Below are 22,630 nucleotides of genomic sequence, written 5' to 3'. Positions count from 1 at the left end.
GAAGGAAAATTGAGTTGACAGCTGTCAGGAAAACTTCAACCGCAGGGTTGTATTTTGTTTCAATAATATAAATCCTATTGAAATACTTTTCGATGAAGTGATTATAATAATTATAATTTTTTTGTTAAATCAAACGGAAATAGAGTAATATAATATTTAAAAATAAATAAAATTTTTGTATAAAGTATGTCAATATGATAGACAAGGTAATAAGCATAGAGCATAAAATATGCCACTAAAATCGATAACTAAGCAATTTGTTCGAGTAGCACAAATAAATGACATTCTTTACAACATGTGTTGGGACATAACAAAACGTCAAAATAATTTGTTTTGATTTCCACAATATCCGTACAAGTCGTCTAATTTACTTCGAACAAGATTATCTTTTGATTTTATTAAAAATATAAGTATAAAGAGATGAGCAAAATAAAAAAGCCTAAATCTTTCCAAAAGCCTCCTCCATTAGTAGCGCCCCGCCGAGATACACTGGAAAATGAGGCACAAATAGAATTGGAACTTTGTTGGTGTGTTCAACAGTTGGAGAATGCACTTAATTCAGGAAAGCTGTCCCAAAAAGTAGGTCAGTATTTATCTGTCTAGAACATATGAATATCAATATATTGTTGGATTACTATCACAGCCGACGACACGGTGAAGAATATAAGGGTGCTTAAAAGTTCAACAGCGCCGCTTGTTAAAAAGCGCCAGGTTATGAAGGCCGCATTGGGAGATTACCGTGCTAAAATGAAAGAAGAAGAAAAAAAGATGGCTCTTGGTATGCAAATATACATTTGATTTATGTTTCTGCACTTTATTTTATGTTTTTTTCTTATTTTAGCGGCCAAACAAATCAAATTTACACAAACCATTGAAGCAAATAATAAGTCAAGCTTTCTCAAAAAAGCTGCCATTATCCAAACGGGGAAGGAGTTCCGCTTTAATTTTTCAACTCCCAACGGTAGTGATGTTTCTGAATTAGCTGAAAACAGTACGAGTGCCAAAAACAATACGGATATCAAAAACGAAAACAGTTCAAACATACCAAAAGACTTAAATTTAACTGGCGGTGGTTTTAAATTTAACTTTGTTTTAGATGAAAATAATGATGATTTAAATTTAAGTGGACTGTCCATTAAAAGCTAAAATTAAAATCAGCTAGTACATAAATCTATATCCGTGTCTATATATACATATATAAAATTTATGGTATCAGACTAGTTGAATTTAAGATGTAAATTATTTGTCCATGAGTTTATTATAATAAGACTTAATATACTGTTACTTTTTCTTATTATTATGTTTTCTAATCAAATAAAATAACAATTTTCCGTGTAATTTTTATCTATAAAGATATAATTTTATTCTTCAGAATTAACCCTTGTGGTTAAAGTCGTTTTCCTTGTTTTATTTATTTTCTACGTAGTAATATGGCAGCACGAAAATAGCAGTCAAGCAGATATCGAACGAGACAACGAAACGAAAAACGAGAAAATTTTGCAAGATTTTATTTGATAGGAACCGAGAATCGGCGAAAAAATTGGAAAAGGATAAGTTTAAGAAATACTGATCGGTTTATATTAGCGGCAAATTTTTAATGAAAATATTATAATAAAGTGTGTCGAATATTTGCACTTTAAAATGTTTTAGAAAAGATTACCAAATTAGGAGAAAAGTGACATTTGGGGTAAGTTAATGTGTTGCGAGCGCGAGCCCACACGAAACGAGGTAGAAAGCCAATCAGAAAATAATAGGTAAATGTGTATGGAGCCGCGAAAATTCCAAATTTGGGAAAACTCAAAATAGGCTTAGGAGGGTAAAACATCAAAAATTACCACAGAAAAAATAGTTGGAAATCAAAAAGTCCAACCAAAACTCGCATTAGGTCGAAAAAGGTCGATTGAGCAGAAATTCCTACATCCTTGGTAAAAAATTATTTGGCTACCTGTACGCCGTAATCGTTTATAACTTAAAAAATGGCTGGAAGGCAAAGACCTGGTTTCAAATTCGTTATCCAGAAGGAACCCGAGCCGGAAATGTATGTTATATGTTTATTTATATTCATTTCATCTTGTTATGTTTGATTATAATCTATGTATTCACTCGCAGTATGCCGCCAAGAAATTTAGACTCGAGTGCCACAATTAATATAGGTAATCAACAATTTGAAATCAATGCAGACAGCTTGGAAAAAATTGCCGATTTGGGGCGTGGAGCTTATGGTATTGTGGAAAAAATGAGGCATGAACAGACAGGCACGGTAATGGCTGTGAAACGCATAACAGCGACAGTAAACCGGAATGAACAGAAACGCTTACTTATGGACTTGGACATATCTATGCGTTCAAGCGACTGCCCCTACACAGTGCATTTTTATGGTGCACTTTTCCGGGAAGGTGACGTTTGGATTTGTATGGAAGTAATGGATACAAGCTTGGATAAATTTTACCCAAAGGTGTTTAGAAACAATCTAACCATGGAAGAAAGTGTGCTGGGAAAGGTATGTACTTAAATGCGTTTTTGTTAAAAAGATTTTCTTTAGTAAGTTTTCTTATAGATTGCCATGTCGGTGGTGAATGCGTTGCATTATCTGCATGCACAACTAAAAGTTATACATCGCGATGTAAAGCCATCAAACATTTTGATCAACCGAAGCGGTGAAGTAAAAATGTGTGATTTTGGTATCTCAGGTAAGCAGAAAAAATTAATGGAATTAATGCTCTTGCCCATAAGGGTCCGAAATATGTTTTACATTATTACAGCATTGTTGAAACGAAAGCAATTATATAACGCTTCTAATTGTCACATATGTTGAAATAATTTTTACTATATGTTTATATCTTAAGGTTACTTGGTTGATTCTGTTGCAAAAACGATTGATGCTGGATGTAAACCATACATGGCACCCGAGCGCATCGATCCACAAGGCAATCCTGCTCAATATGATATACGCTCTGATGTCTGGTCGCTGGGTATCAGTATGATTGAAATGGCAACCGGCAGATTTCCATACAATCACTGGACTACACCATTTGAGCAATTGAAACAGGTATTTTTTTGTTTTTGTAAATAAATTTTATAAAATTTTAAAATTGATGAAACAATTACAGGTGGTGAATGAGAGTCCACCGCGTCTCGAACCTGGTAAATTTTCACCCCAATTCGAAGACTTTATAGTGAAGTGCTTGCAGAAAAATTACAAAGCACGTCCCAATTACGAACAGCTGCTGAAACACGAATTCATTGAGGAACACATAGAACGCGACACGGATATTTCAGAATTTGTGTCCAGAATATTGGATTTGCCTGAGTAATGGGTTCGTACATTGGCTACTTCCTTACAGAACTGTAAAATATTAATTATTGAAGAAAAAATGCAAATAGTGGTTAAGTAAACGATTTATAATAAACAGTTAACTTTCCTATAAACGCTTTAAAGAAATTTAGCGCAGTGAGTTAAAAAATATAAAAGGCTTACATTACGAAATGAAAAAAACGATACTTACTAATAATGCCTTAGAAACAAGTGTATCAGTTGTTACATTATGTAAGACGTGAAGATATAATTGTTACATAGTATTTTGAAAACTGTTGTCTTATAAAGAGAAAAAACATACATGTTTTATAAAAACAAAATGCGTAATGATGAGGGATTTGTCATTCAAACACCAATAACATATTATTAATAAAATATAAAGATCTATGAATATTTTAAATTCAATCTTGGAGAATTAAGTGTGCCTATTTAGATTTTAATAAAAAATTGTTAATCATGCCGTAATAAAAACGCATAAAATACTACAAGTATATGCTGAAAATAAAAATAATATCGAAGCAAATAATCAAAAAAAAAAAATACCTACATATTTACGAAAGAAAGATGCAGCGTAGTAAAATAATACTAAGCGCATAAATTCATGAAAAACTGAAATAAAATGTGTGCTAATCGCCTCAAACTCTGTAGTTGTTCTATTTTTAAGGGAGTAAAAAATGTTAAACATTCACGCAAATCAAATTTTTATTTGTAAAATTTGCGTAAACAAAAAAATTTGCACCGGCGCATTGCATCTGCTGCAGCGTGTCCTGTCAATTATCTGTCACTTTATGCAACTGCATACATATGCAGGAAATTTGCACCAACAAATTTACAAAATACGAAAACTATAAAAATCAACTTTAATTTTCACTTCATTTGTCTTGAAAGTAAGAAAATCAAATTGTCATTTGAGCTCCAATTGGAAATATGAATTTTGCCGGACGTTTACAATTCCGGCGTCTCATGTGTTTGATGGTGCGACAAAATTTTGCCAGCGAATGCGAAAATGCTATTAACAAACAAATACATTTAGAATTAAAGTCAAGCTACGATTACATGGCTATGGTAAGCATAGTGTTTAATTTAATTTTTTTTTTTTTAATGAAAATATAAATTTTTTACAGGCTTACCATTTCGACCGCAGCGATGTCGCTTTACCTGGACTTTATGGATTTTTCAAATCTGCTAGTTCGGAAGAGCGTGAGCACGCAGCTCAATTGATGACATACATGAACAAACGAGGCGGCACCATATGCTTGGAGGAGTTACCAGCGCCGCAGTTTAAGTTTACAACCGTCAAAGCGGCGCTAATTGAAGCTTTGGATATGGAAAAGACGGTTAACGAGGTGAGCTCCCATACTAATTGAACCTGTGCATATAGTATTTGTAATATAATATTTGATTTTTCTTCGTCAAGTCCTTGTTGGCGTTACATGCATTGGCAAATGAGCACAACGATCCACATTTAAGTGACTTTTTAGAAACAAATTTCCTTATTGAACAAGTGGATGCACAAAAACAGTTGGCCGATTATATAACTCAAATTGAAAGGTGTGAAAAAGAATTGGGTGTGCATATATTTGATAATGATATTAAGGGCAAGGATATGCATTAAAGTATTTAAAATACAAAATCAAAGTGCAAACAAATTAATATTTTTCGTAAAAGAAGAACTAATATATTTGAATGTTAAGGTGAAAAAAGAATATAAAGGCATAGTATTGCTTGAACACGCTACCTATGTTTACCTATATTAAAATTTTGTGATATGTACTGTGAAAATATATCTTTTAACAAATATTACGCAAATTTTATGTTTAAATTTGTGCTTGAATCGTTATTACATCTATTTGTATGTATGTCAATTATGCACTCTTATTTTGATGAGAAAAATATAAAGAAAAGCTGATGGTAAAAGTTATAGTAAGGTGTGCTATTGCAAAAACTATAAAAAATATATGTTAAAAGCAGAAATTAGTCAATAATAAAACGAAAATTAAAACGAATAGTAAATTTATCTATCATTTGCAGTTAACTTTTAAAAGAGATATAAGTTATTCTGTATATTTCTGTAAGCCAATGCTTTCAGGACGAAAATGCCAATGGCCTAAAAGAAAATTTTTAAAAATGACCTTCGGCAGCGTTCTGTTTTACAAAAAAAAATACTATGATTAAAAAATATCGAAATATTAATACTTAAGTCCCGGCTTAAGTATAATATCCGACTTCAGGGTTAAAAATGGTATAGTTGTCCTTAAACCCAGTAATTAAAATTAAAGAAATTATTTTATTTGTAAATAATATAAAATTTGAACGAAATATTTTGTTTGTTGGAAAGATAATTTTTTCTAAAAAAAAACAATTAAGAAACAACATTGATCAATGCATCGGTTACCGGGTGCACAGACAATCGGTTTTTTCTCTTATCAGTTCAGATATGCAAACAGCTGATTTCACTCGTCAACCCTTAACAACTACACTTGTTGTTAATTGTTGTTCTTGATCGTATAAACAAAATCGATAATAAGCCTTATCTTTAGAAGTATTTTTTTATTATTTCTCGTAAATTAGGTGTATAGTAAACTTGTCTGCACATAAATAACTTGTTTCGCGAACACCAGTACAAACAGCACAAAGCACTTGCTCTGCACGAAGTCTCAAATCGTAATTCCAAAATTTCGAAAGTTTGCTAGTAAAAATGTCACCGCGTTCGCTTTTCTTGCTCTCCTCTTCACGCGTACATGGTTATGAATTTTTGGAGCACGCAAAAGAACATTTAAAGGAATTTCTAACTAAGTAAGTACAAGTTGTTCATAACACGCTATACATTTTAACCAATACATTTTTACATACTCTTTGTGTAGACGCAATGTGAAAACGGTGCTCTTTGTGCCTTACGCACAGAACGACTACAATAAATACACAGAACTTGTCGAAAATACACTTTCGCCATGGGGTTTTAAAGTTGAAGGTTTACACGTTAAACAGAATCCCATACAAGCAGTGCTGCAGGCGGAGGCGCTGTTCATCGGTGGTGGCAATACTTTTGTATTGCTTAAAGCGCTTTACGATGAAAATCTAATACCTATAATACGTGAACGTGTACTCCAAAAGGGTATACCGTATATTGGCTCCAGTGCCGGCACTAATGTGGCCACACTTTCCATACATACAACAAACGATATGCCTGTGGCGTTTCCACCCACATTTGACGCTTTACGTCTAGTGCCGTTCAACATCAATCCACATTATCTGGAACCCGACGCAGCGACACGTCATAAAGGTGAGACGCGTGACGAACGCATTAACGAATTTATTGAGTACCATAAAAAGCCGGTATTGGGCTTACGCGAGGGCACCGCTTTGTTGGTGGAAGGTGATAAGGCCGTTTTAGTAGGCGATCGCAATGCGAAATTGTTTATGGCGTAAGTAACGTATCTTTTTGCAGCTTTGTAAAGTTAAATAAATTAACTTTTTTACACTTTTCTTTTGCAGCAATAAGGAGCAAGTTGAATTTGCACCAAACACCGACCTGAGTTTTCTTTTAAATCAATCTTAAATTGTATTGGCGTAAGCAACATTATTTTTTAAATTAAATTTAAACGTCAAACTGAAGAGTTTACATCTAATGCATTTCTTGTGTTTCGCACTGACATTGTACGTATGAATTGTTCTTGCATTTGTGCTGCTGCTATCAACTGTTATGTTTAACGTACAATATTGGACAAATAAAAGGCATTTACTCAACATGCTCGTTGTTGGTTTTTAATATTATTTTATTAGCTTGTATCGAAATTATAGCTGCGTTTTATGTACATACAAATGTATGCATGTATAACAAAGTTTATTTTAAAGGTATACACATGTAAAATAATTTAAACAGCTTATTATTTATTTTTTTTTAAGTTTAAGTCTAATTTATGAATTTATTAAACTTCGACAAATCAATATACATATGTATGTACATTTACATATGATTTTATGAGTTATTATGACTTCAGACGTTTAACACGTAATTTCTTGCATAAAAATGAGTACAAATTATAATAAATAATTTTTTTTCTTTATAAATCGTATAGATTATACTAAAAAATTTTAGCCACAATATTTTTAACTGCCACAACAAATATCGAATATCTTTTCGTAGATTAGATGGCCGAAATATTGAAAAAATTCGCACACAAACATTATGTGAAGTTACATATATTTTCTTTTATATGTGAAATGAGTTTTAAATAAAAAAATTTATTTATATAACTATTTTATGCCCGAAATCTTTGAGTTTTGTTTACTTTTGCTGCCCTGTTAATATAATTCGTCTATTACTAAATATAATACTTTATATTTCGTTGTTCATTTTCTTAAAACAAATTAGCGCATATCAAATTAATCGAAATTTAAAAGCTTTGGCACCTTTAATCATATAACATCTAAAATATTCAATTTTAAAACTAGACATACAACTATTTACAAATTTCTTTATTTTTTTAGTTTTTTTTATATATTTTTTTTTGTAGTTTCCTATGGAAAATGTGAAAGAGGTAGAAAGAAACGGAAATTCACTTAAATACACCGGAAATTGCAAATACATACATGAGTTTGTATGTATGTATATAGCACTCTCCATTTTACATAAGGAATGAAATTCATTTACGTACAATATTTAATTACAAACTGTTATACAAAAATATTAACATACATACGTATGTTTGTATGTGCATACATTATATGTTTTAAAATTACACGTTTCATGCAAACTGAATACTTGGCAGTCATGGCGAGATGAATATACAATACTTAAGGCACTAAAATGATAGGATACATGCGAGAGGCTAACAAATAGGGTGCAATTTGGAAGTCGCATATTAGTAACTGAACACCAAACTACTCGAAAATGCTTGCTTACAAATTATCACGTATATGTATATGTATGCGTAGTTATGTAAATATATAAATATTTGCAATTGGAAAGGACAAGTTTGGGCATATTTCTACTTCGTTGACGTAGATAAAACACACTCAACAGCCATTATACAAACAAAATATATATACAAACAGTTCCTGCGCCACTTACAAAACTACATACTACATATTTACACTAGATTTTTGTATGCTAGCACTAATGTATTGGTAAATTACATAATTACATACAAAAAAGTCATTTCGTTACATTCAATCGATAGGAATCAACTGTAGCTCAGCCGTTTAAATACGAAAAATAAAATAATAATTATAATAAATTAATTAAAACTAAAATACACACACAACTCACATGTTATATAATTTAAAAAAAATTGTGCAAGCATTTTGGCATAGTAGACTAAGATAAAAAAGTACTAACTTTTTTCCTTGCTTAATAAAATAAACATAAAATATGCTTAAACGAAAGCTTTGCAAGTATTAAACTAATATTTACATAATCATGCAAATGTTTGAGCATTAAAGAGTTAGCATGCATTTGACGCGCGCAGTTTGACTGCGCAGTAGCCAAGCTGGCATTAAAAATAAAGTTAAAATAAAATCAGACACACGCTCATTCACAATGAGTGCGTGCGCATTTTCTTTAACTCGCTAAAATTCCCGTTATTGCTTTGTGCAACTGTACATTTAACTATTTATGCAGAATACTACGATCCTCGAAACGTATGATCGCGTCGCCGATCTGTTTGCGCGACGCCAAATGTATGCATTTGCGACTGTCCAGGCCGTACGCATGCGCCGTGTCACGCTCAGCGCGCAACGCATCGTAACGTTGTGGTATTTCGTTGTATAACTCTTGTTGTTCCTTATTACGCGATACGGCGACATTCGCTTTTAGCGCCGGACATGTTAGCACCTCGCCACCTTTACTTATATGATTCCTGATCGCGTAGCCATAACGCAAATTGGGCTCGGTGCCGCGCAGTATATGCACCGACAGCTGCGACGCCACAAACATATCCAAAATGGTGTTGATTTTGTGATCGCTGCGACTGAGCAGCAGCTCAATGTCATTGTCGGTGCGTGTGATGGGCAATGTTGACTCAATCAATTTGCGCGCTGAAATGGTTAGAAGCATTAGAGCAGGTAATAAGTGATTTTGAGTTATTGTATTTATATATGAAAAATACCTTGCACGTAATCACGACTGTAGAAGGCGATTAGATCATAATTCCACTTGTCGAAGTAGCCAGAACTTTGGCTCACATCACAGCTCTCGCATTGTTTACAAAAGTGCGCCAGTCGGCAGGGATACATCATGAAGCCGATGGGTGAGTATATTTGGAAACCCTGTATGGTATTCATGCGCACCTGCGGGCAGTATGGAAATGTTAATGTAATGCATACTAATTACCGGTATGTAACTGTAAACCTACTCTGTTTAAGAAGTCCGCTTTGAAGCTAATATCTGTGGAGGCCATTAGTACCAGACTATCTAGGCCGATTTTTGGCAGCGCCAGATCAGCGACTGCCACGCTTAAAATATCATTGCGCCCATATATGGAGTTGAGCATAATATCCTCCGGTGGCGGTGGCTTATCACTAAGCATTGGCGGCAGCCGTATGGACACCCAAGCTATGCGCGAGCCATCGCTTTTGTACTTTGTTGATAGATCCAAGGCGAGCGTCTTGAGACTTTTGAAGGGATCTTGCTCACCTTTGCTTATGGAGTCGTAGCGATAAAGGAAAATCTGTAAAGTAAAGCGGTAAATAATTATCAAAGTCAAGTACCGTCATAACGGTATTATGTACTCGTTACAACAACAACAACAATCAAAGTCAATGCGTTCGCTTTACACTTACCATCAGCAGAAATGTGTTGTCTTGATTCTGCATGCAAATGCGTTCATATTCCGTTATGAAATTCACACCATCCGCCGCCTGGTGTTCGAAAGTCGGCACCATTATGGCGATGCGCGTGCTTTCGGTGACATATGGTGATGGTATCACCTCGACGCGTCCGAGCGGTTTGACAACTTGAAAGCTCTGCGTCACCAATTCGTCGGAGTAGCGTGTGGTGTCGCGCATATTTAAATGGAACTGATAGTCCATGCCACGCGTTGCATCGAATTTCCTGTAAACCGTATGCAAATCAACATATTGCAAATGTGGATGTTTCCGCTTGCCGTAGGCAATTGCAATTTCAAGCACTTTGTCGAAATCCAACTTGTCGGTGTGACTCAGCGGCTCGACGATATTTTCGGCGTTGGGTAGGAAGATGTGTGTGCTGTTGATGAGGTGCCATGTTATGATGTCATGCCGCGTTTCGGGCGCTGAGCCAAGCGGCACACCGAGTGGCCAGCGTATTTCGAGTATGTTATTCGATATTGAACCGTTAGCTATTTGATATGATTTGCGCTCCAAATCGAAGCTGCGCTGCTGCACCAGTTCTAAGTGATGCTGGAAAAAGTAAATAAATTATATCCGTTTTGTATACACATATGTACATATATTCGTTGTTGACATTGATGCTGCTTTAATCATGTGAAGTAGAATGCTTACCCGCGAATAATAGGCATGCAGTCGATAGAAATCGTCCATCGAAGTCACCGGGTATACAGCAGTCGCTTTTCGGAAGGCTTCGTCTCTGGCAAGAATATTTAAATCCTTGAAAAGTTTCACGTGTGGCTGCAAACCGTAAATGTCTTCATGTACACCCTGAAAAATTTAGGTGAAATTGTGGTTAAATTGCTCATTGCTGAAAAAATTGTATTAAAACTTTACTTAATACTAAAATATATGTTAAGCCCGAAAACAGTTAAGTTTACCTGGCGACTTAGGCTTTAGACTCGAATTTGGCGCGCAATAAAATCTTTAAAAGCTGGATTTTAAGAATTTCGGAAAATTTAAATTTTTTGTACAGTGAATTTTTCTGCACAGTGTAATTCGCAAAATTTAAATTATTTATTTCCTTTCTTTATTATTGGAGAATAGGGACTTAAGTGATTTTCGAGAGGGACGCTACAAAAGTGGACCGATAGGGACAGCTAAAAACGTCACATTTTTTCCCGTTCTTTTGACACTTCTCTTCAATAAGATTTGCCATTTCATCATGGAAAGATATACGATCCAACGGGTCGAAATTTTTAAAATTTACTACCGAAATTCGGAGTCAGTGGCCTCAACTTTAGGAGCGCTACGTCCAATTTATGGTCGTCGTATTCGTCCTGTCAGATCCACAATTGAACGTCTAGTGGAAAAATTTTAACCCACTGGCACAGTACAAAATGTTCCCGTACCAGTAAGGCAAAGAAGTGCCTGTAGTGTCGAGAATATTGCCGCCACTAGCGCATCAATTGAGGAAAACGTAAATCAGTCTCTCATATGCCGTTCTCAAGCGTTGGCCACACCCTTGACATCCTTGTGGCGAATTTGGTGACAAGATCACGGCCTACATCCTTAAAAGATCAAATTTACGCAAGAACTGAAACCGCTTGATCACCAGAATAGTCGTAAGTTCGTGAATTGAGCTAAGCAATAACTTGAAAATGATCCGGATTTTCATCGAAAAATCATCTTCAGCGATGATGCTCATTTCTGACAATGGCAACAAGCAAAATATGTGTTATTGGTCAGGCAGCCATCCACACGTACTCCATGAGTCACCATTGTATCCCGAAAAAATTAAGGTTTGGTGCGGCTTATGAGCCGGCGGCGTCATTGCGTCGTACTTCTGCCGTGATGAACAAGACCGATACTGTTAATGGGAATTGCTACCGCTCAATGATAACCGAATATTTTTGGCCCGAATTGCATGATATGGACTTGGACAAAATGTGGTTCAAACGGGACGACGCCACAAGCAACAAAGCGAATGTCATAATCGATTTATTGAAAACCAAGTTTGGTGAACGTCTTATCTGACGTAATGGCTCAGTCAATTGGCCGCCACGGTCATGCAAAATGACACGTTAAACTATTTCCTGTGGTTCCACGTCAAATTTATGGTCTATGCCAACAAGCCAGCGACGATTTATGAACTTCGTACGAATATCGAACTTGAAATTGCGCAGTATCTGCCGATTTATGCTTGAAAACCGTCGAAAATTGGCTACAGCGTCTGGACTTCTACAAAAGGATTCGAGTTCCTTGCATAATGGCATGGAATATACTTTCACACGAATATCACAAAACGTTTTTGTTATATTTAAAAAAACTTTTGTAGCGCTCGTATTGAAAAACCCGAAGTTCAAACAGCGATTCGATGATACTGAAACGTGTGGATGTGAACGTTCTTTAGACGTACGTTTACGTAAACGGTTATCTCCATATGCATAGTTAAAACCGAGATCTACTTCTTTCTGAATGCGATTCCCTACGATAATAAAATTCAGTAACCTTTCAAGGTAGCCGAAAATGTTGTAGGTCCCTCAATTTCTTAGACTCTACTACGTTTGATACTCTCGGAAAAGCGCTTAAAAAGGTATAGACACCAATTATAGGTATTTAGGTTTCTATAGAACATTAAATGTAATACTAAGTACGCTGATTCCGCGGTAGTCGACGCAAATTATGAGTTATCCGTCCCACACAACACGCTTAATTTCATTTGATTGGAGCAAATTGAAGCCATGGATCAACTTCTTGTTGCCTTTTTTCGAATAGCTTAGGGTGGTTATTGGACTAAACCAATATTTCGGGAGATTGAGTCTTAGGTAGAAAAAAATAATGCCGCCTTTTTCGAAGATAGCTTCCAAAATCGAAATATTTGCCTTTGAATTTCGAAATTTAGTTTATTGAACACGTTATTATAAAATACAGAAATTAATTTTCTATAAAAGTAAAGACTATATGACAGCTGTTGCATATAAAATTTCAAAATCGCACCAGTATTTTTGAAATATAAAATTTTTACTTTTTTCGAAGATCCGACTTTGACCACTTATACTCGTAGCATCAATCATATAATCTTGACCAAAAAATATTACACATCATTGAAAAAAGACGAAATCGTGGATCATGTCTAAATTTGTACTTTTGTACTTTTTTACTCCTTTCGAAATTCGGGATTATCATAATATCCCGAACAGGGTACATTAAGTTTGCCACGCAGATTGTTACACCCAAAAGGAAACGTTAGTGGATGTACATATGTAAATTATCAGCTTGAAGAGCTTAGTCGATTTTGAATAAGTGGGCGTCCCCGCCCTCTAATAAGTTTAATGGTTATATATTCTAATGTTACAAAAACTCCTACCGACAGATGAAAATGGTTGAAATCGCTCGCTGCCCATATAACGGTGCTGTTACCAATGACTAAATACGACGCCAGAAACATTATATTTTACCTTCGAGATGGTATGAGAAGGCTTTATAGGAGGCGGTGTGAAAATTGGATGATAGGCGTGGCAGCGTTTATTTTTGGTGATCTCACATATCTCAGGAACCGATTTAAACTAAATTTAGTACGCGGCATTTTTCTCACATTCCTATATCACAGTGCGAAAATGAGCGAAATCGGACTACAACCACGCCTACATCCCACATAACACAATTTTAAATTCCACTTGATTCCTTTGACTTTCCAGTGCACAAATCAAGAATTAATTAATATAACGGCATACAGTTTTGCACTAATAATTTCCAACCAAAACCGTTAAAGCCTCTGAGTCCGAATATGTGGACCCCAGTATCAATTGTTGACTTTTGACCGAAAATATCGATCAATGTACAAAATATACAATTGAAATTCAGAGAGAATCCTTTCCAGTCTATAGTATCTCAGTGTAACGCAAATGGGTTGAATCGGGTCAATACTTCCCTGAGCCCCCAAATACCTAATATAAAGATTTTCGAACTTCGAGGTGACTTTATATTGCATACATATGTACATACATCGGCCAATATGTGACTTATTTCAATGAAAATTATAGTGTGTGTTTTACTCATAACAGTGTATCTTTGGGCCTAAAATAGATAACATTGGACTTGACCTATAACTAATATCAGGATTTTCGAACATCCGTCTGACTATACTTCATGTGATTGGTAATTGTATGTGGTACCTTAATGAAATCCTATGAACATTTTTAAGTATGTGACATGATAATAGTTAAAAGATAAACTCGGATCGATACTACCTCCTACTCCTATATAGGACATATAATTTCGTTTTTCTAACAAATCTTAGGACGAATATGTCGGTCAGTGTATGAGTTATTTATATGTAGTAAAATTATACTTATGTAAAATTGCTAAGAGTATTTCCAAAAAGTATTTTTCTAGCCTTAATTCTTGCAAGTTACAAGAGTATAAAATGTTCGGTTGCACTCGAATTCAACCTTTACTTAAGACACAATTTCACAAAAAAAAAAAAAATAGCTTGGTTCAATACATAGAAAAAAGTCTATTTTGCTTAAGGGGTTAGGGGTAATCAGAATTTTCAAAAAATTATATTTTTTTTTGCATTTTCGTTAAGTGTAATATCTTAAAAATATTCTCTGAAAATTTCACGTTGATCCGATAATTAGTTTTTGAGTTATTCGACAAATAACAAAGAGAGCTCGGGCACTTCAAAGCGCTAGTGTGAAACCTTAAACGCGTTTTTCTCAAAACTATGTCTTTTGAACTGGTGACAACTGTAACTCGAAAACCGCTCAGTAGATTTTAATGAAATTTATACAGCTTTTAGAATACATAATAAACTCGGGCTTGATCGAAGGATTTTTTTTTAATTTCGATTTTTAAGACAAATTAACTGTTGATTTTTTCACAAAAAATTAGACAAAAATTTCCTTAGGCCGCCATTTTGTTAATTTTTGAAATAAAAAAATCCTTCGATCAGGCCCGAGTTTATCTATTTATGAAACTAAATTTTTTTGGCCGATTGATTTTAGATGAATCTCCAAGGACTTATGGCAAGTACCTTTTTTGGAACTGGGTCAACACAAACAACTATAATTTTTTTTTTTGAAATTTTCGTGACTTCAAGTCAACACATTCTACAATAATGCCAAATTACTACTTTTGTAAAATAACACGATTTAATAGCAAAAAAAATATACTGAAAATTCTCATTTTTCGTGCCTCTGACTACCCCTAACCCTTTAAAGCTTATTCTGAGTTATGGTAATCCTTTCAAAATAATATGATCTGGTCACCATTTATCACATATACATACATACATATATAAATCATCTTGTCAATCTGCATACCATTTAATATAGTACCTAAATCATGATAAGGGGGAAGAAATTACAATTTTTCCAGCTTCAATTCAGCAGCTATTTATTTGTTGACGTAACATGTAACCACTTTTTATGAATGATCTGAGAAGTGAGCTCTATTTAAACAAAACCGGAAGAACTTAAAAAAAAAAAGTGAAGGGCCATAAGCTGATCTCGTTTACGCCTTTGGACTTAAGTAGCAATTATCAAAAAAAAAAAATCAGTCCGATGCTATAATTGTATTATTTAACAAATTTGTGGTACTTGTGAGCTAAGTATATATGTACATACATACATAATGTAGGCATACATATGTGAGTACATACATCTGCGTTACATATGGCTTCAAAACAAATACATACCCACACTCTCTATAGTACAATTGTGCTTTATTAGTGGGTTGGTGAGATCTGCGCCAGCTCAGCCGCCTTTAAAGCAATGAATTGAAAACTTTTGCGAGTTTTGTGCACGCTTTATGAGCATTTTATGTTAACCTTGAGTTAAATGCTGCCGCGACACTGGTCTTCTGTCTTTTTACTAGGCGACAGACCTTTAATGATTTCCAAGAATCCTCCTTTTTGTGTGGTTTCTTCTGCTGCTGCGCTTGACGATAGCGCTTTTTGGAGAATCTTCATGCGTTGTGTACGATTTGTGTGTGTGCCTTCAACTTCGCATTTCATCTTTCGCGCTATTTTATGCTTGCCATAAAGTAAATAGATGCGCGAAAGATCAAAATCAACAACAAAAGCAATCGCTTTCTGTTTACAAATGTTTATGCCTCAACTATGAAGTCAATATTCTAGGCACACACGTGGGGGCCTTGTTGTTGGTAGCTCCATATTACCATTTCGAATTTGTGTTTTAATAAATTTTCCGCAAGAGAAGTTGTATTGTTTAGACAGCCAAAGTAGAACGCTAGGTTATATGCTGGGAATCTAATAACTTAAGAAATATCTACTCATACATACACATGTACATGTACACACGGGTATGTATGTATGTATGTATGCAAGTGTGAGTGTGCGTGATCATTTTGGCAGAAGAATTGAATCATCAAATAACAGTGCTAGGGGTGTGCGGGGTAGTGGACATATCAAAAGGCGTAAACTTCAAATTTTAATAATGAGTCAGCAGGAAGCCTTTATGATTTTGCAAAAATACAAATAAAAATGCGTTTATGGTAAACATTATGCATCGTGTGTGTTTGCTTTTGAATATTTGTTTTCGGTTGTGGCGTGCAGGCATTTTTACTGTTTGTTTTCCACTGAAAAAGTAGTGAGTCTAAGGCCACTAATTTTGAGTTTAACAAACCGGAGAACGAATGTTGAATTTATATTATGACTTGGCAACTCTGACCCATTTATTATGCTTTCAAGGATGTGTGTTAAGTGAGAAGCATAATAAAAATAACTTTTTTGCCCTAGATACCGTAAGGAATCCGTATTTATATGTGACTTCCAGAGCTTCCCGTTCCCACGACAGCCGGTTCTATGTTACCGGAATTGACACGGATTTTTTCCAGCCAAGGACTGTTTTTTCAGAGTTGCAACCCCTTTTGATCGGTAAGTTTTAGACTAAATTTGTCATCACTGGAGTAACTCCTTGCAGCATGATTGCTCCGTATCCTCCTGACTCGTGCTGGCATTGAGTCCAACTGGACCCTGGAGAAATTTTTCAGCTGCGTATGCGCTAAAAGGCTCCATCCAAACTCCACCACGGTTAGGTTTAATATATGCAATGGATGGAGCCATCTTAAGATCTGCTCAGGCCTTAAGACACACTGGGAGTGGACCACGATTTACATGGACCCATGCTGCGCCGCCACTCCCCCCGAGTGGCCAATAAAAGACCCCTACGGTCCATAGTAGCTCAATCAGCCAGCATGACTCTCATTCTGATTTCCTAGAAACCATTCCTGTAATCGCTTGCTAGAAGCGGAACCGCCTCGTAGGAGCAACGTTCGTAACTACGTCGACGACATAAGACAATACGCCGACCAGGCTTCGGGCGCAACTAACTTCGGACATGCCCTGACCGCCATTCGCAGTGGAGCCATAAACACTTTCACTGACTCTCTCTCAGTGTATGACGTACTTGAAGTCAAACCACCACCCATTGCAGACGACGAGCTCGAGTTGCCGCGAAAATCGGGAGTTATCTTTGCGCAGCTTCGTTATGGATACTGTAGCAGGTTAAACTCTTATTTATCCAGAATGGACCATGACATACAAAATATATGTTCCGCATGCAACGAGTCCCCGCATGACTCTAACCACCTCTTTCATGCCCAGCTAACCCTACACAGCTGACACCCCTAACGAGAAGTTGATAACCGTTACAACAACAACAATGCCCACAATTCCTAGCTAAGGATTAAACACATCGTCGTATATCGACAAAGTGCCTAGAACTTACTCCCACCAATTCGTTGGGTTTATAGAAAGTATGGCGATCGAGACGCTTCAACTGTAGTCTGGCAAAAGCTGTACAGTGGAAGAGAAGGTGTCTAGATGTTTCCACCTCACCTTCGTCCCGACAGCTTTGACAAGTTTCGTCCTCCAAAATTTTTGGTCTCTCCGGTGAGTACCAGTAAGAGTTAGTAGTTCCATAGACCTTACATACTCGATTCCGGACCAAACGGCTTCTGCAAGGTCCATATATTTAGCAACCGAGTGCACGAAGCGAGGGGAATACCTGCTTGTTTCCATCCTGATGGGATTTGGGTAAGGGTGTTCTTTCATACTAGCTCATCGGGAATACAGTTTCCGACAACTCCGCTGCAGCCAGGTAACCATGTACGTTTAATATGGAAGTATCTTGAGGCTTGTGCGGTCATGTATTCCTTGACTAGCTTTAAGCTCACTGTCAGCGAGCTCAAGGCCTGTATAGGATCTCTGCTGTCTGAGTGGATGCAAACCTCCTTAAAAGAAGCCGCACTTCAGTGAAGTACAATTGCTGCCACTTCTGCTTGAAATACACTAAAGTGGTCTGGAAGTTCATTGACTTCCCTTCTATCCTTCCCTTTAAGCGAAGCTCTCCATCCGTGGAAAAGCAACTTTTTTTTTTGCGTATTTGTAAACATTTTCAACCAACATAACGAGCCCTAACCGCAAAAAATTGTAACCTATTGTTAGAACAATGAGTTCTTCTACAAATAATGTGGTTTCTTATTTGAAAATAAATGAAGAATGCAGTTATTTTAAATTTTACTGACCAATCTCTCGTTCGACCTTACATGTGTAGGATAAATTCAGTAGAAATCGAGGCATCGTGACGATACCTCTCTTGGTAGCTTGACATTACGGAGGTAACGGGTGATCCAAGAAGATGTACTTTTTAATCGCCTTTTTTTTAGAGATCACAAGGGAGTCGTGTCAAGTTATCATGTTATTTTTGTTCAGTTTTATTTCGAATTGCATCATGGAAAGACTTACCCCTGAACAAATTCGTTTCGCGCGCTTCGCTCAACTAATGGCCCATATAATCGGCCTGCAGAGCGTATTATTCACAACACCATTACCCATCTTGATAACCAGCATTAATTTTCGGATAATATTCGACCGAATAGACGATGTCCAGCAAGTATTGAAGAAAATATAACAGAGAGTGTACACGAAGACCGTAGAGTCGATTCGGCGACAGTCTCAGTAACTCCGACCTCGTATGGGACGACTTGGCTTTATTGCTTCAAAAATGATTCCGGTGAGAACGCAACCGTCAATGTCATCGCGCCATGATAACCGACTATTTGATGCCTGCAATTAAAGCTCGTGTTCTCGGCGATATTTGGTTTCAACAAAATAGCGCCACTTCCCACACATCGCATCAATCAATGGATTTATTGTGAGAACACTTCGGTGAGCAGATAAGTTCACGTTTTGGGCCGGTCGATACGCCACCAAGATCGTGTGAAATCACACCGTTGGACTTTTTCCTGTGAGGATAAGTGAAGTCCAAAGTCTATGGGGACAATCCCGCTTCGATACAGACCTTGGAGCAAAAAATCACGCGTGTCATTCGCCAGTTACCAGTCGAAATACTCGAAAGAGTCATCGAAAATTGAACTTAACGGATGCACCATCTGAGATGTAGCCGCAGCCAACATTTGAAAAAAATAATCTTCAAAAAATAAATGCCAAAGATCCGGAATTGGAACTAATATCAAATTTTCTTTACCATGACTTTATAAGTTTTTTATATGCGAGACATACATATATACATATAGTATGTATATGAATAAATTTTATTAAAAAGGTCAAAATCGTGTCGGTTAACTCTTTTCAGCGACCAGGGCAAGTAAAGAGTCAACGCTCGGTCATTACATTCGCCTTGCGCCGAATGGCGTTAAGTGCTCCAAGGCGATCCAAAGAAGTCTCGCACTTTGTTCGAGATGCACAAATCCACACGTTAATTGTAGAAGATTTAATAATACTTTATACACATACATATGCATATGTATACCTATAATCATTTCAACGAGTAAATGCGCTCGTAAAAGTATAGAGCTATTCGGACAAACAATAATTTTGCGCCATTAAAATTTAACGATTCAAGAATTAAGTGCAATAATAAATTAAAATTCATTATCCGCTTATATCAAGTCCGATCTAAGCTTGCTTGTAGTAATACAATTAAGTTGAATTATTATGAATTTTAAACAAATTGTTTTGTAATCAATATTTACTGCCGCCGAGTATGCATTTCATTGACCTTTGCCGATGAACGCGCAGCCGTTGGCGCAGTTCAAGAGATCACAATCGTTGCAATAAAACTTGCAATCAGCAGCTTGCTTTTTAATTAAGCGCACCAGCTCGCCAGCTAACGGCTCATTGCAATTTCGCTTGAACAATTTGTAGAGTGCAAATACATTTGACGATAATTACATTAAGCATGTCAAATGCCAAAGCAAACACCATTAACTAATGCGCGAACGAGTGACAGACGATTGGCGATTGCGCTCCGAGCGCGAGTGACGCGCAAAAGAGCGCGGTATTGCTCCAGTCTATGCGCGCACTCGAGAGACACGCGGAAGATGCGCAGTCGTGCCTCCACAGCCGAGGATGTTGCCCCGCGCTTTTGACTCACCAGCACTGCAGCAGCAGTACACCAAACCGTTATCAACGCCGGCAATTCGAGCAATCAAAATTAATTGAAAATACAGAAATAACTGAAGAAAACGAATAATAATAAACGTCAGATGCAAATTAGTTAAGTACTCTAACATTTAATTGAACAGCCGAAGCCAAATGCCCAGTCGGCCTCGATTTAAGTATTCGTTGAGTAGAGCGGCTCCGGCCGCCGGCACTTGACTGAATCGTACATTATCAGTCTGTCCTCGCGTCTGCTAGTCGTTTATAGTACCTAACGATTTATGCCGTCTTTAAGAGCCGTTTGGAAATTCAGAGGAGAAAGACACAAAATTCTCTGCTATCAAATTCTAAATTTAATGTACCGACAGTGTGGATGAGTAGGGAACTCTGTTGGGATACAATTTCAAGAAATTACTGTTATAAATACATTTGTACGTTTGCACGTACGAGGGCGGTGCGATAAATACTTGGTCTGCAAAAGAAAAAAAGAAATGTTTGGGAAAAATCGTGGTTTATGCCTAAGATGGTCTTCTTCTTTCAACTCGATAGACTTGACCCGGCGATGGTCCAAGTTTTCAAAATTAAGTTTAAAAAATGCTAGTTTTTAGATTTCTGACAACGACGGATGTATGATCCGGTGGTTTGTCAAGGTGAAAGATAATTTTTTCTTCTCCAAAACTGTGACCGTTTAGTCTTCCCCTTCGAAAAACAAGAATCGAATCACCGGCCAATATTGCTTTTCCTTCTTGTTCTTCTTAACTGACGTAGACACCGTTTACGCGGTTATAGCCGCGTTAACAACAGGGCGCCGGTCGTTTCTTTTTTTCAAAACGTGGCGCCAATTGGAAATTCCAAGCGATGCCAGGTACTTCTCCGCCTAGTCTTTTCAACGGAGTGGAAGTCTTCCACTTCCTCTGCTTCCCCCGACGGTTATTGCGTCGAATACTTTCAGAACTGGAGTGTTTTCGTCCATATGTACGACATGACCTAGCTAGCGTCGTGTATCTCATACATCGAAAGCGATATTCGCCGTTGCCAATGCGCAAAGAACCATAAATCTTTTGCAGAACCTTTTTCTCGAAAACTCGTAACGTCGATTCATCAAATGTTGTAATCGTCCATCCTTCTGCATCATATAGCAGGACGGGGATGGGTGACGTTTAGAGTTTGGTCTTTGTTCATCGAGATCTCAATTGCTTACTCAGTCCGAATGAGCAACTGTTGGCAAGAGTTATTCTGCGTAGGATTTCGAGGCTGACATTATCCACGACTTTGAAGTTATGACTGTCAACAGTCGAGAGTGCGACGACAGTTTGTTTGATGTATCTCCTGCCGTCTTGCCCTCGTTCACTGCCAGACCCATATGCTTTTTTTCCTTATCCAATCATCGGCATACGTCATCGGCACTCTTATAGAAGATGGTAGCTTCTCTATTTAGATCTGTAGCTCAAATTATTTTCTCCAATTTGATTGAAGAAGTCGCACGAAAGTAAGTCGCCTTGTCTGAAACCTCGTTTGGCATCGAATAGCTCGGATAGGTCCTTCCCGATCCTGACGGAACTTTTGGTCAGTTTACAGAGTCATATTAGTTTTGCGAGGATACCAAATTCAGACATCGCGGCACAGAGGCGGATCCTTTTCGTGCTGTCAAAAACAGCTTTGAAATCGACGAAGAGGTGGTGTATGTCGATTTTCTTTTCACGATTCTTTTTCAAGATTTGGCGCATGGAATTTTCTTGAATTCGTCTAAAATGTAAGGACCCGAAGTCAAAACAAAACCCCGAGTCCGATCCAGTGGACAGTACACAACTATGAGCAAACTCTTTCTGTGGAAATTTAGATAGCGGATCCTTTCCTGATAGTCAGTATCTCTTATGATAATTGCGCGGGTCGTGAATATAAGTACTTATTGGTCCACCCTCGTACCTATATATGTATGTACTTACGTATATATATTTACTTGCAATATTTATTTTTGTAATGAAATGCTTGGTGGCGTTGCTTCTTGCTACATATTTTCAGGGTCAGCAATAAATCAATGAACTCGAATAAAAAATCACCAACGAATTCTCACCTCA

General features: G+C 36.7%; 5 protein-coding genes across 5 annotated transcripts in view; 4 read left to right on the top strand and 1 right to left on the bottom strand.

Annotated features, from left to right (window-relative positions):
- The first annotated feature begins 263 nt into the window (after positions 1-263).
- LOC120774009 (UPF0488 protein CG14286) lies at positions 264-1,174 on the top strand. Its single transcript, XM_040103288.1, has 3 exons — positions 264-583; positions 644-778; positions 842-1,174. Exons 1-3 carry the CDS (start codon positions 421-423, stop codon positions 1,144-1,146), a joined length of 603 nt encoding a protein of 200 aa, XP_039959222.1. The 5' UTR covers positions 264-420; the 3' UTR covers positions 1,147-1,174.
- A 282-nt stretch (positions 1,175-1,456) lies between these two features.
- Positions 1,457-3,956, top strand: LOC120774007 (dual specificity mitogen-activated protein kinase kinase 6). Its single transcript, XM_040103287.1, has 5 exons — positions 1,457-2,038; positions 2,110-2,500; positions 2,558-2,690; positions 2,847-3,049; positions 3,111-3,956. The coding sequence occupies exons 1-5, from the start codon at positions 1,977-1,979 to the stop codon at positions 3,312-3,314; spliced, it is 993 nt and encodes a 330-aa protein (XP_039959221.1). The 5' UTR covers positions 1,457-1,976; the 3' UTR covers positions 3,315-3,956.
- A 130-nt stretch (positions 3,957-4,086) lies between these two features.
- LOC120774010 (ferritin-2 heavy chain) lies at positions 4,087-5,322 on the top strand. Its single transcript, XM_040103289.1, has 3 exons — positions 4,087-4,381; positions 4,441-4,662; positions 4,734-5,322. The coding sequence occupies exons 1-3, from the start codon at positions 4,244-4,246 to the stop codon at positions 4,929-4,931; spliced, it is 558 nt and encodes a 185-aa protein (XP_039959223.1). The 5' UTR covers positions 4,087-4,243; the 3' UTR covers positions 4,932-5,322.
- A 455-nt stretch (positions 5,323-5,777) lies between these two features.
- Positions 5,778-7,065, top strand: LOC120775931 (probable alpha-aspartyl dipeptidase). Its single transcript, XM_040106338.1, has 3 exons — positions 5,778-6,112; positions 6,181-6,741; positions 6,812-7,065. Exons 1-3 carry the CDS (start codon positions 6,015-6,017, stop codon positions 6,873-6,875), a joined length of 723 nt encoding a protein of 240 aa, XP_039962272.1. The 5' UTR covers positions 5,778-6,014; the 3' UTR covers positions 6,876-7,065.
- Positions 7,066-7,281: 216 nt separating this feature from the next.
- The window catches only part of LOC120775716 (chondroitin sulfate glucuronyltransferase), a 42,640-nt gene continuing 27,291 nt past the window's right edge, over positions 7,282-22,630 (bottom strand). The window contains exons 3-7 of the mRNA XM_040106028.1: positions 10,799-10,954; positions 10,100-10,696; positions 9,673-9,987; positions 9,427-9,607; positions 7,282-9,355 (exon numbers count right to left, since the gene is read on the bottom strand). Of these exons, the coding sequence (XP_039961962.1) occupies positions 8,928-9,355; positions 9,427-9,607; positions 9,673-9,987; positions 10,100-10,696; positions 10,799-10,954 (1,677 nt within the window). The 3' untranslated portion in view covers positions 7,282-8,927. The remainder of the gene's footprint in view (positions 9,356-9,426; positions 9,608-9,672; positions 9,988-10,099; positions 10,697-10,798; positions 10,955-22,630) is intronic.

Source organism: Bactrocera tryoni, chromosome 4 (assembly GCF_016617805.1).
Source record: "Bactrocera tryoni isolate S06 chromosome 4, CSIRO_BtryS06_freeze2, whole genome shotgun sequence".
NCBI classification, from domain to species: domain Eukaryota; kingdom Metazoa; phylum Arthropoda; class Insecta; order Diptera; family Tephritidae; genus Bactrocera; species Bactrocera tryoni.
Note: the sequence above shows the minus strand (reverse complement) of the source record. Positions and strands in the feature narration are given on the sequence as shown.

Bases quoted from the DNA above. Each gene is read 5' to 3' on its own strand.
- LOC120774007 (XM_040103287.1), top strand. From the start codon at position 1,977: ATGGCTGGAAGGCAAAGACCTGGTTTCAAATTCGTTATCCAGAAGGAA. The intron at 2,039-2,109 runs GTATGTTATATG...ATTCACTCGCAG, and splicing joins AAGGAACCCGAGCCGGAAAT to TATGCCGCCAAGAAATTTAG. The intron at 2,501-2,557 runs GTATGTACTTAA...GTTTTCTTATAG, and splicing joins AAGAAAGTGTGCTGGGAAAG to ATTGCCATGTCGGTGGTGAA.
- LOC120774009 (XM_040103288.1), top strand. From the start codon at position 421: ATGAGCAAAATAAAAAAGCCTAAATCTTTCCAAAAGCCTCCTCCATTA. The intron at 584-643 runs GTCAGTATTTAT...TTACTATCACAG, and splicing joins AAAGCTGTCCCAAAAAGTAG to CCGACGACACGGTGAAGAAT. The intron at 779-841 runs GTATGCAAATAT...TTCTTATTTTAG, and splicing joins AGAAAAAAAGATGGCTCTTG to CGGCCAAACAAATCAAATTT.
- LOC120775931 (XM_040106338.1), top strand. From the start codon at position 6,015: ATGTCACCGCGTTCGCTTTTCTTGCTCTCCTCTTCACGCGTACATGGT. The intron at 6,113-6,180 runs GTAAGTACAAGT...CTCTTTGTGTAG, and splicing joins TTAAAGGAATTTCTAACTAA to ACGCAATGTGAAAACGGTGC. The intron at 6,742-6,811 runs GTAAGTAACGTA...TTTCTTTTGCAG, and splicing joins AATGCGAAATTGTTTATGGC to CAATAAGGAGCAAGTTGAAT.
- LOC120774010 (XM_040103289.1), top strand. From the start codon at position 4,244: ATGAATTTTGCCGGACGTTTACAATTCCGGCGTCTCATGTGTTTGATG. The intron at 4,382-4,440 runs GTAAGCATAGTG...AATTTTTTACAG, and splicing joins GCTACGATTACATGGCTATG to GCTTACCATTTCGACCGCAG. The intron at 4,663-4,733 runs GTGAGCTCCCAT...TTCTTCGTCAAG, and splicing joins TGGAAAAGACGGTTAACGAG to TCCTTGTTGGCGTTACATGC.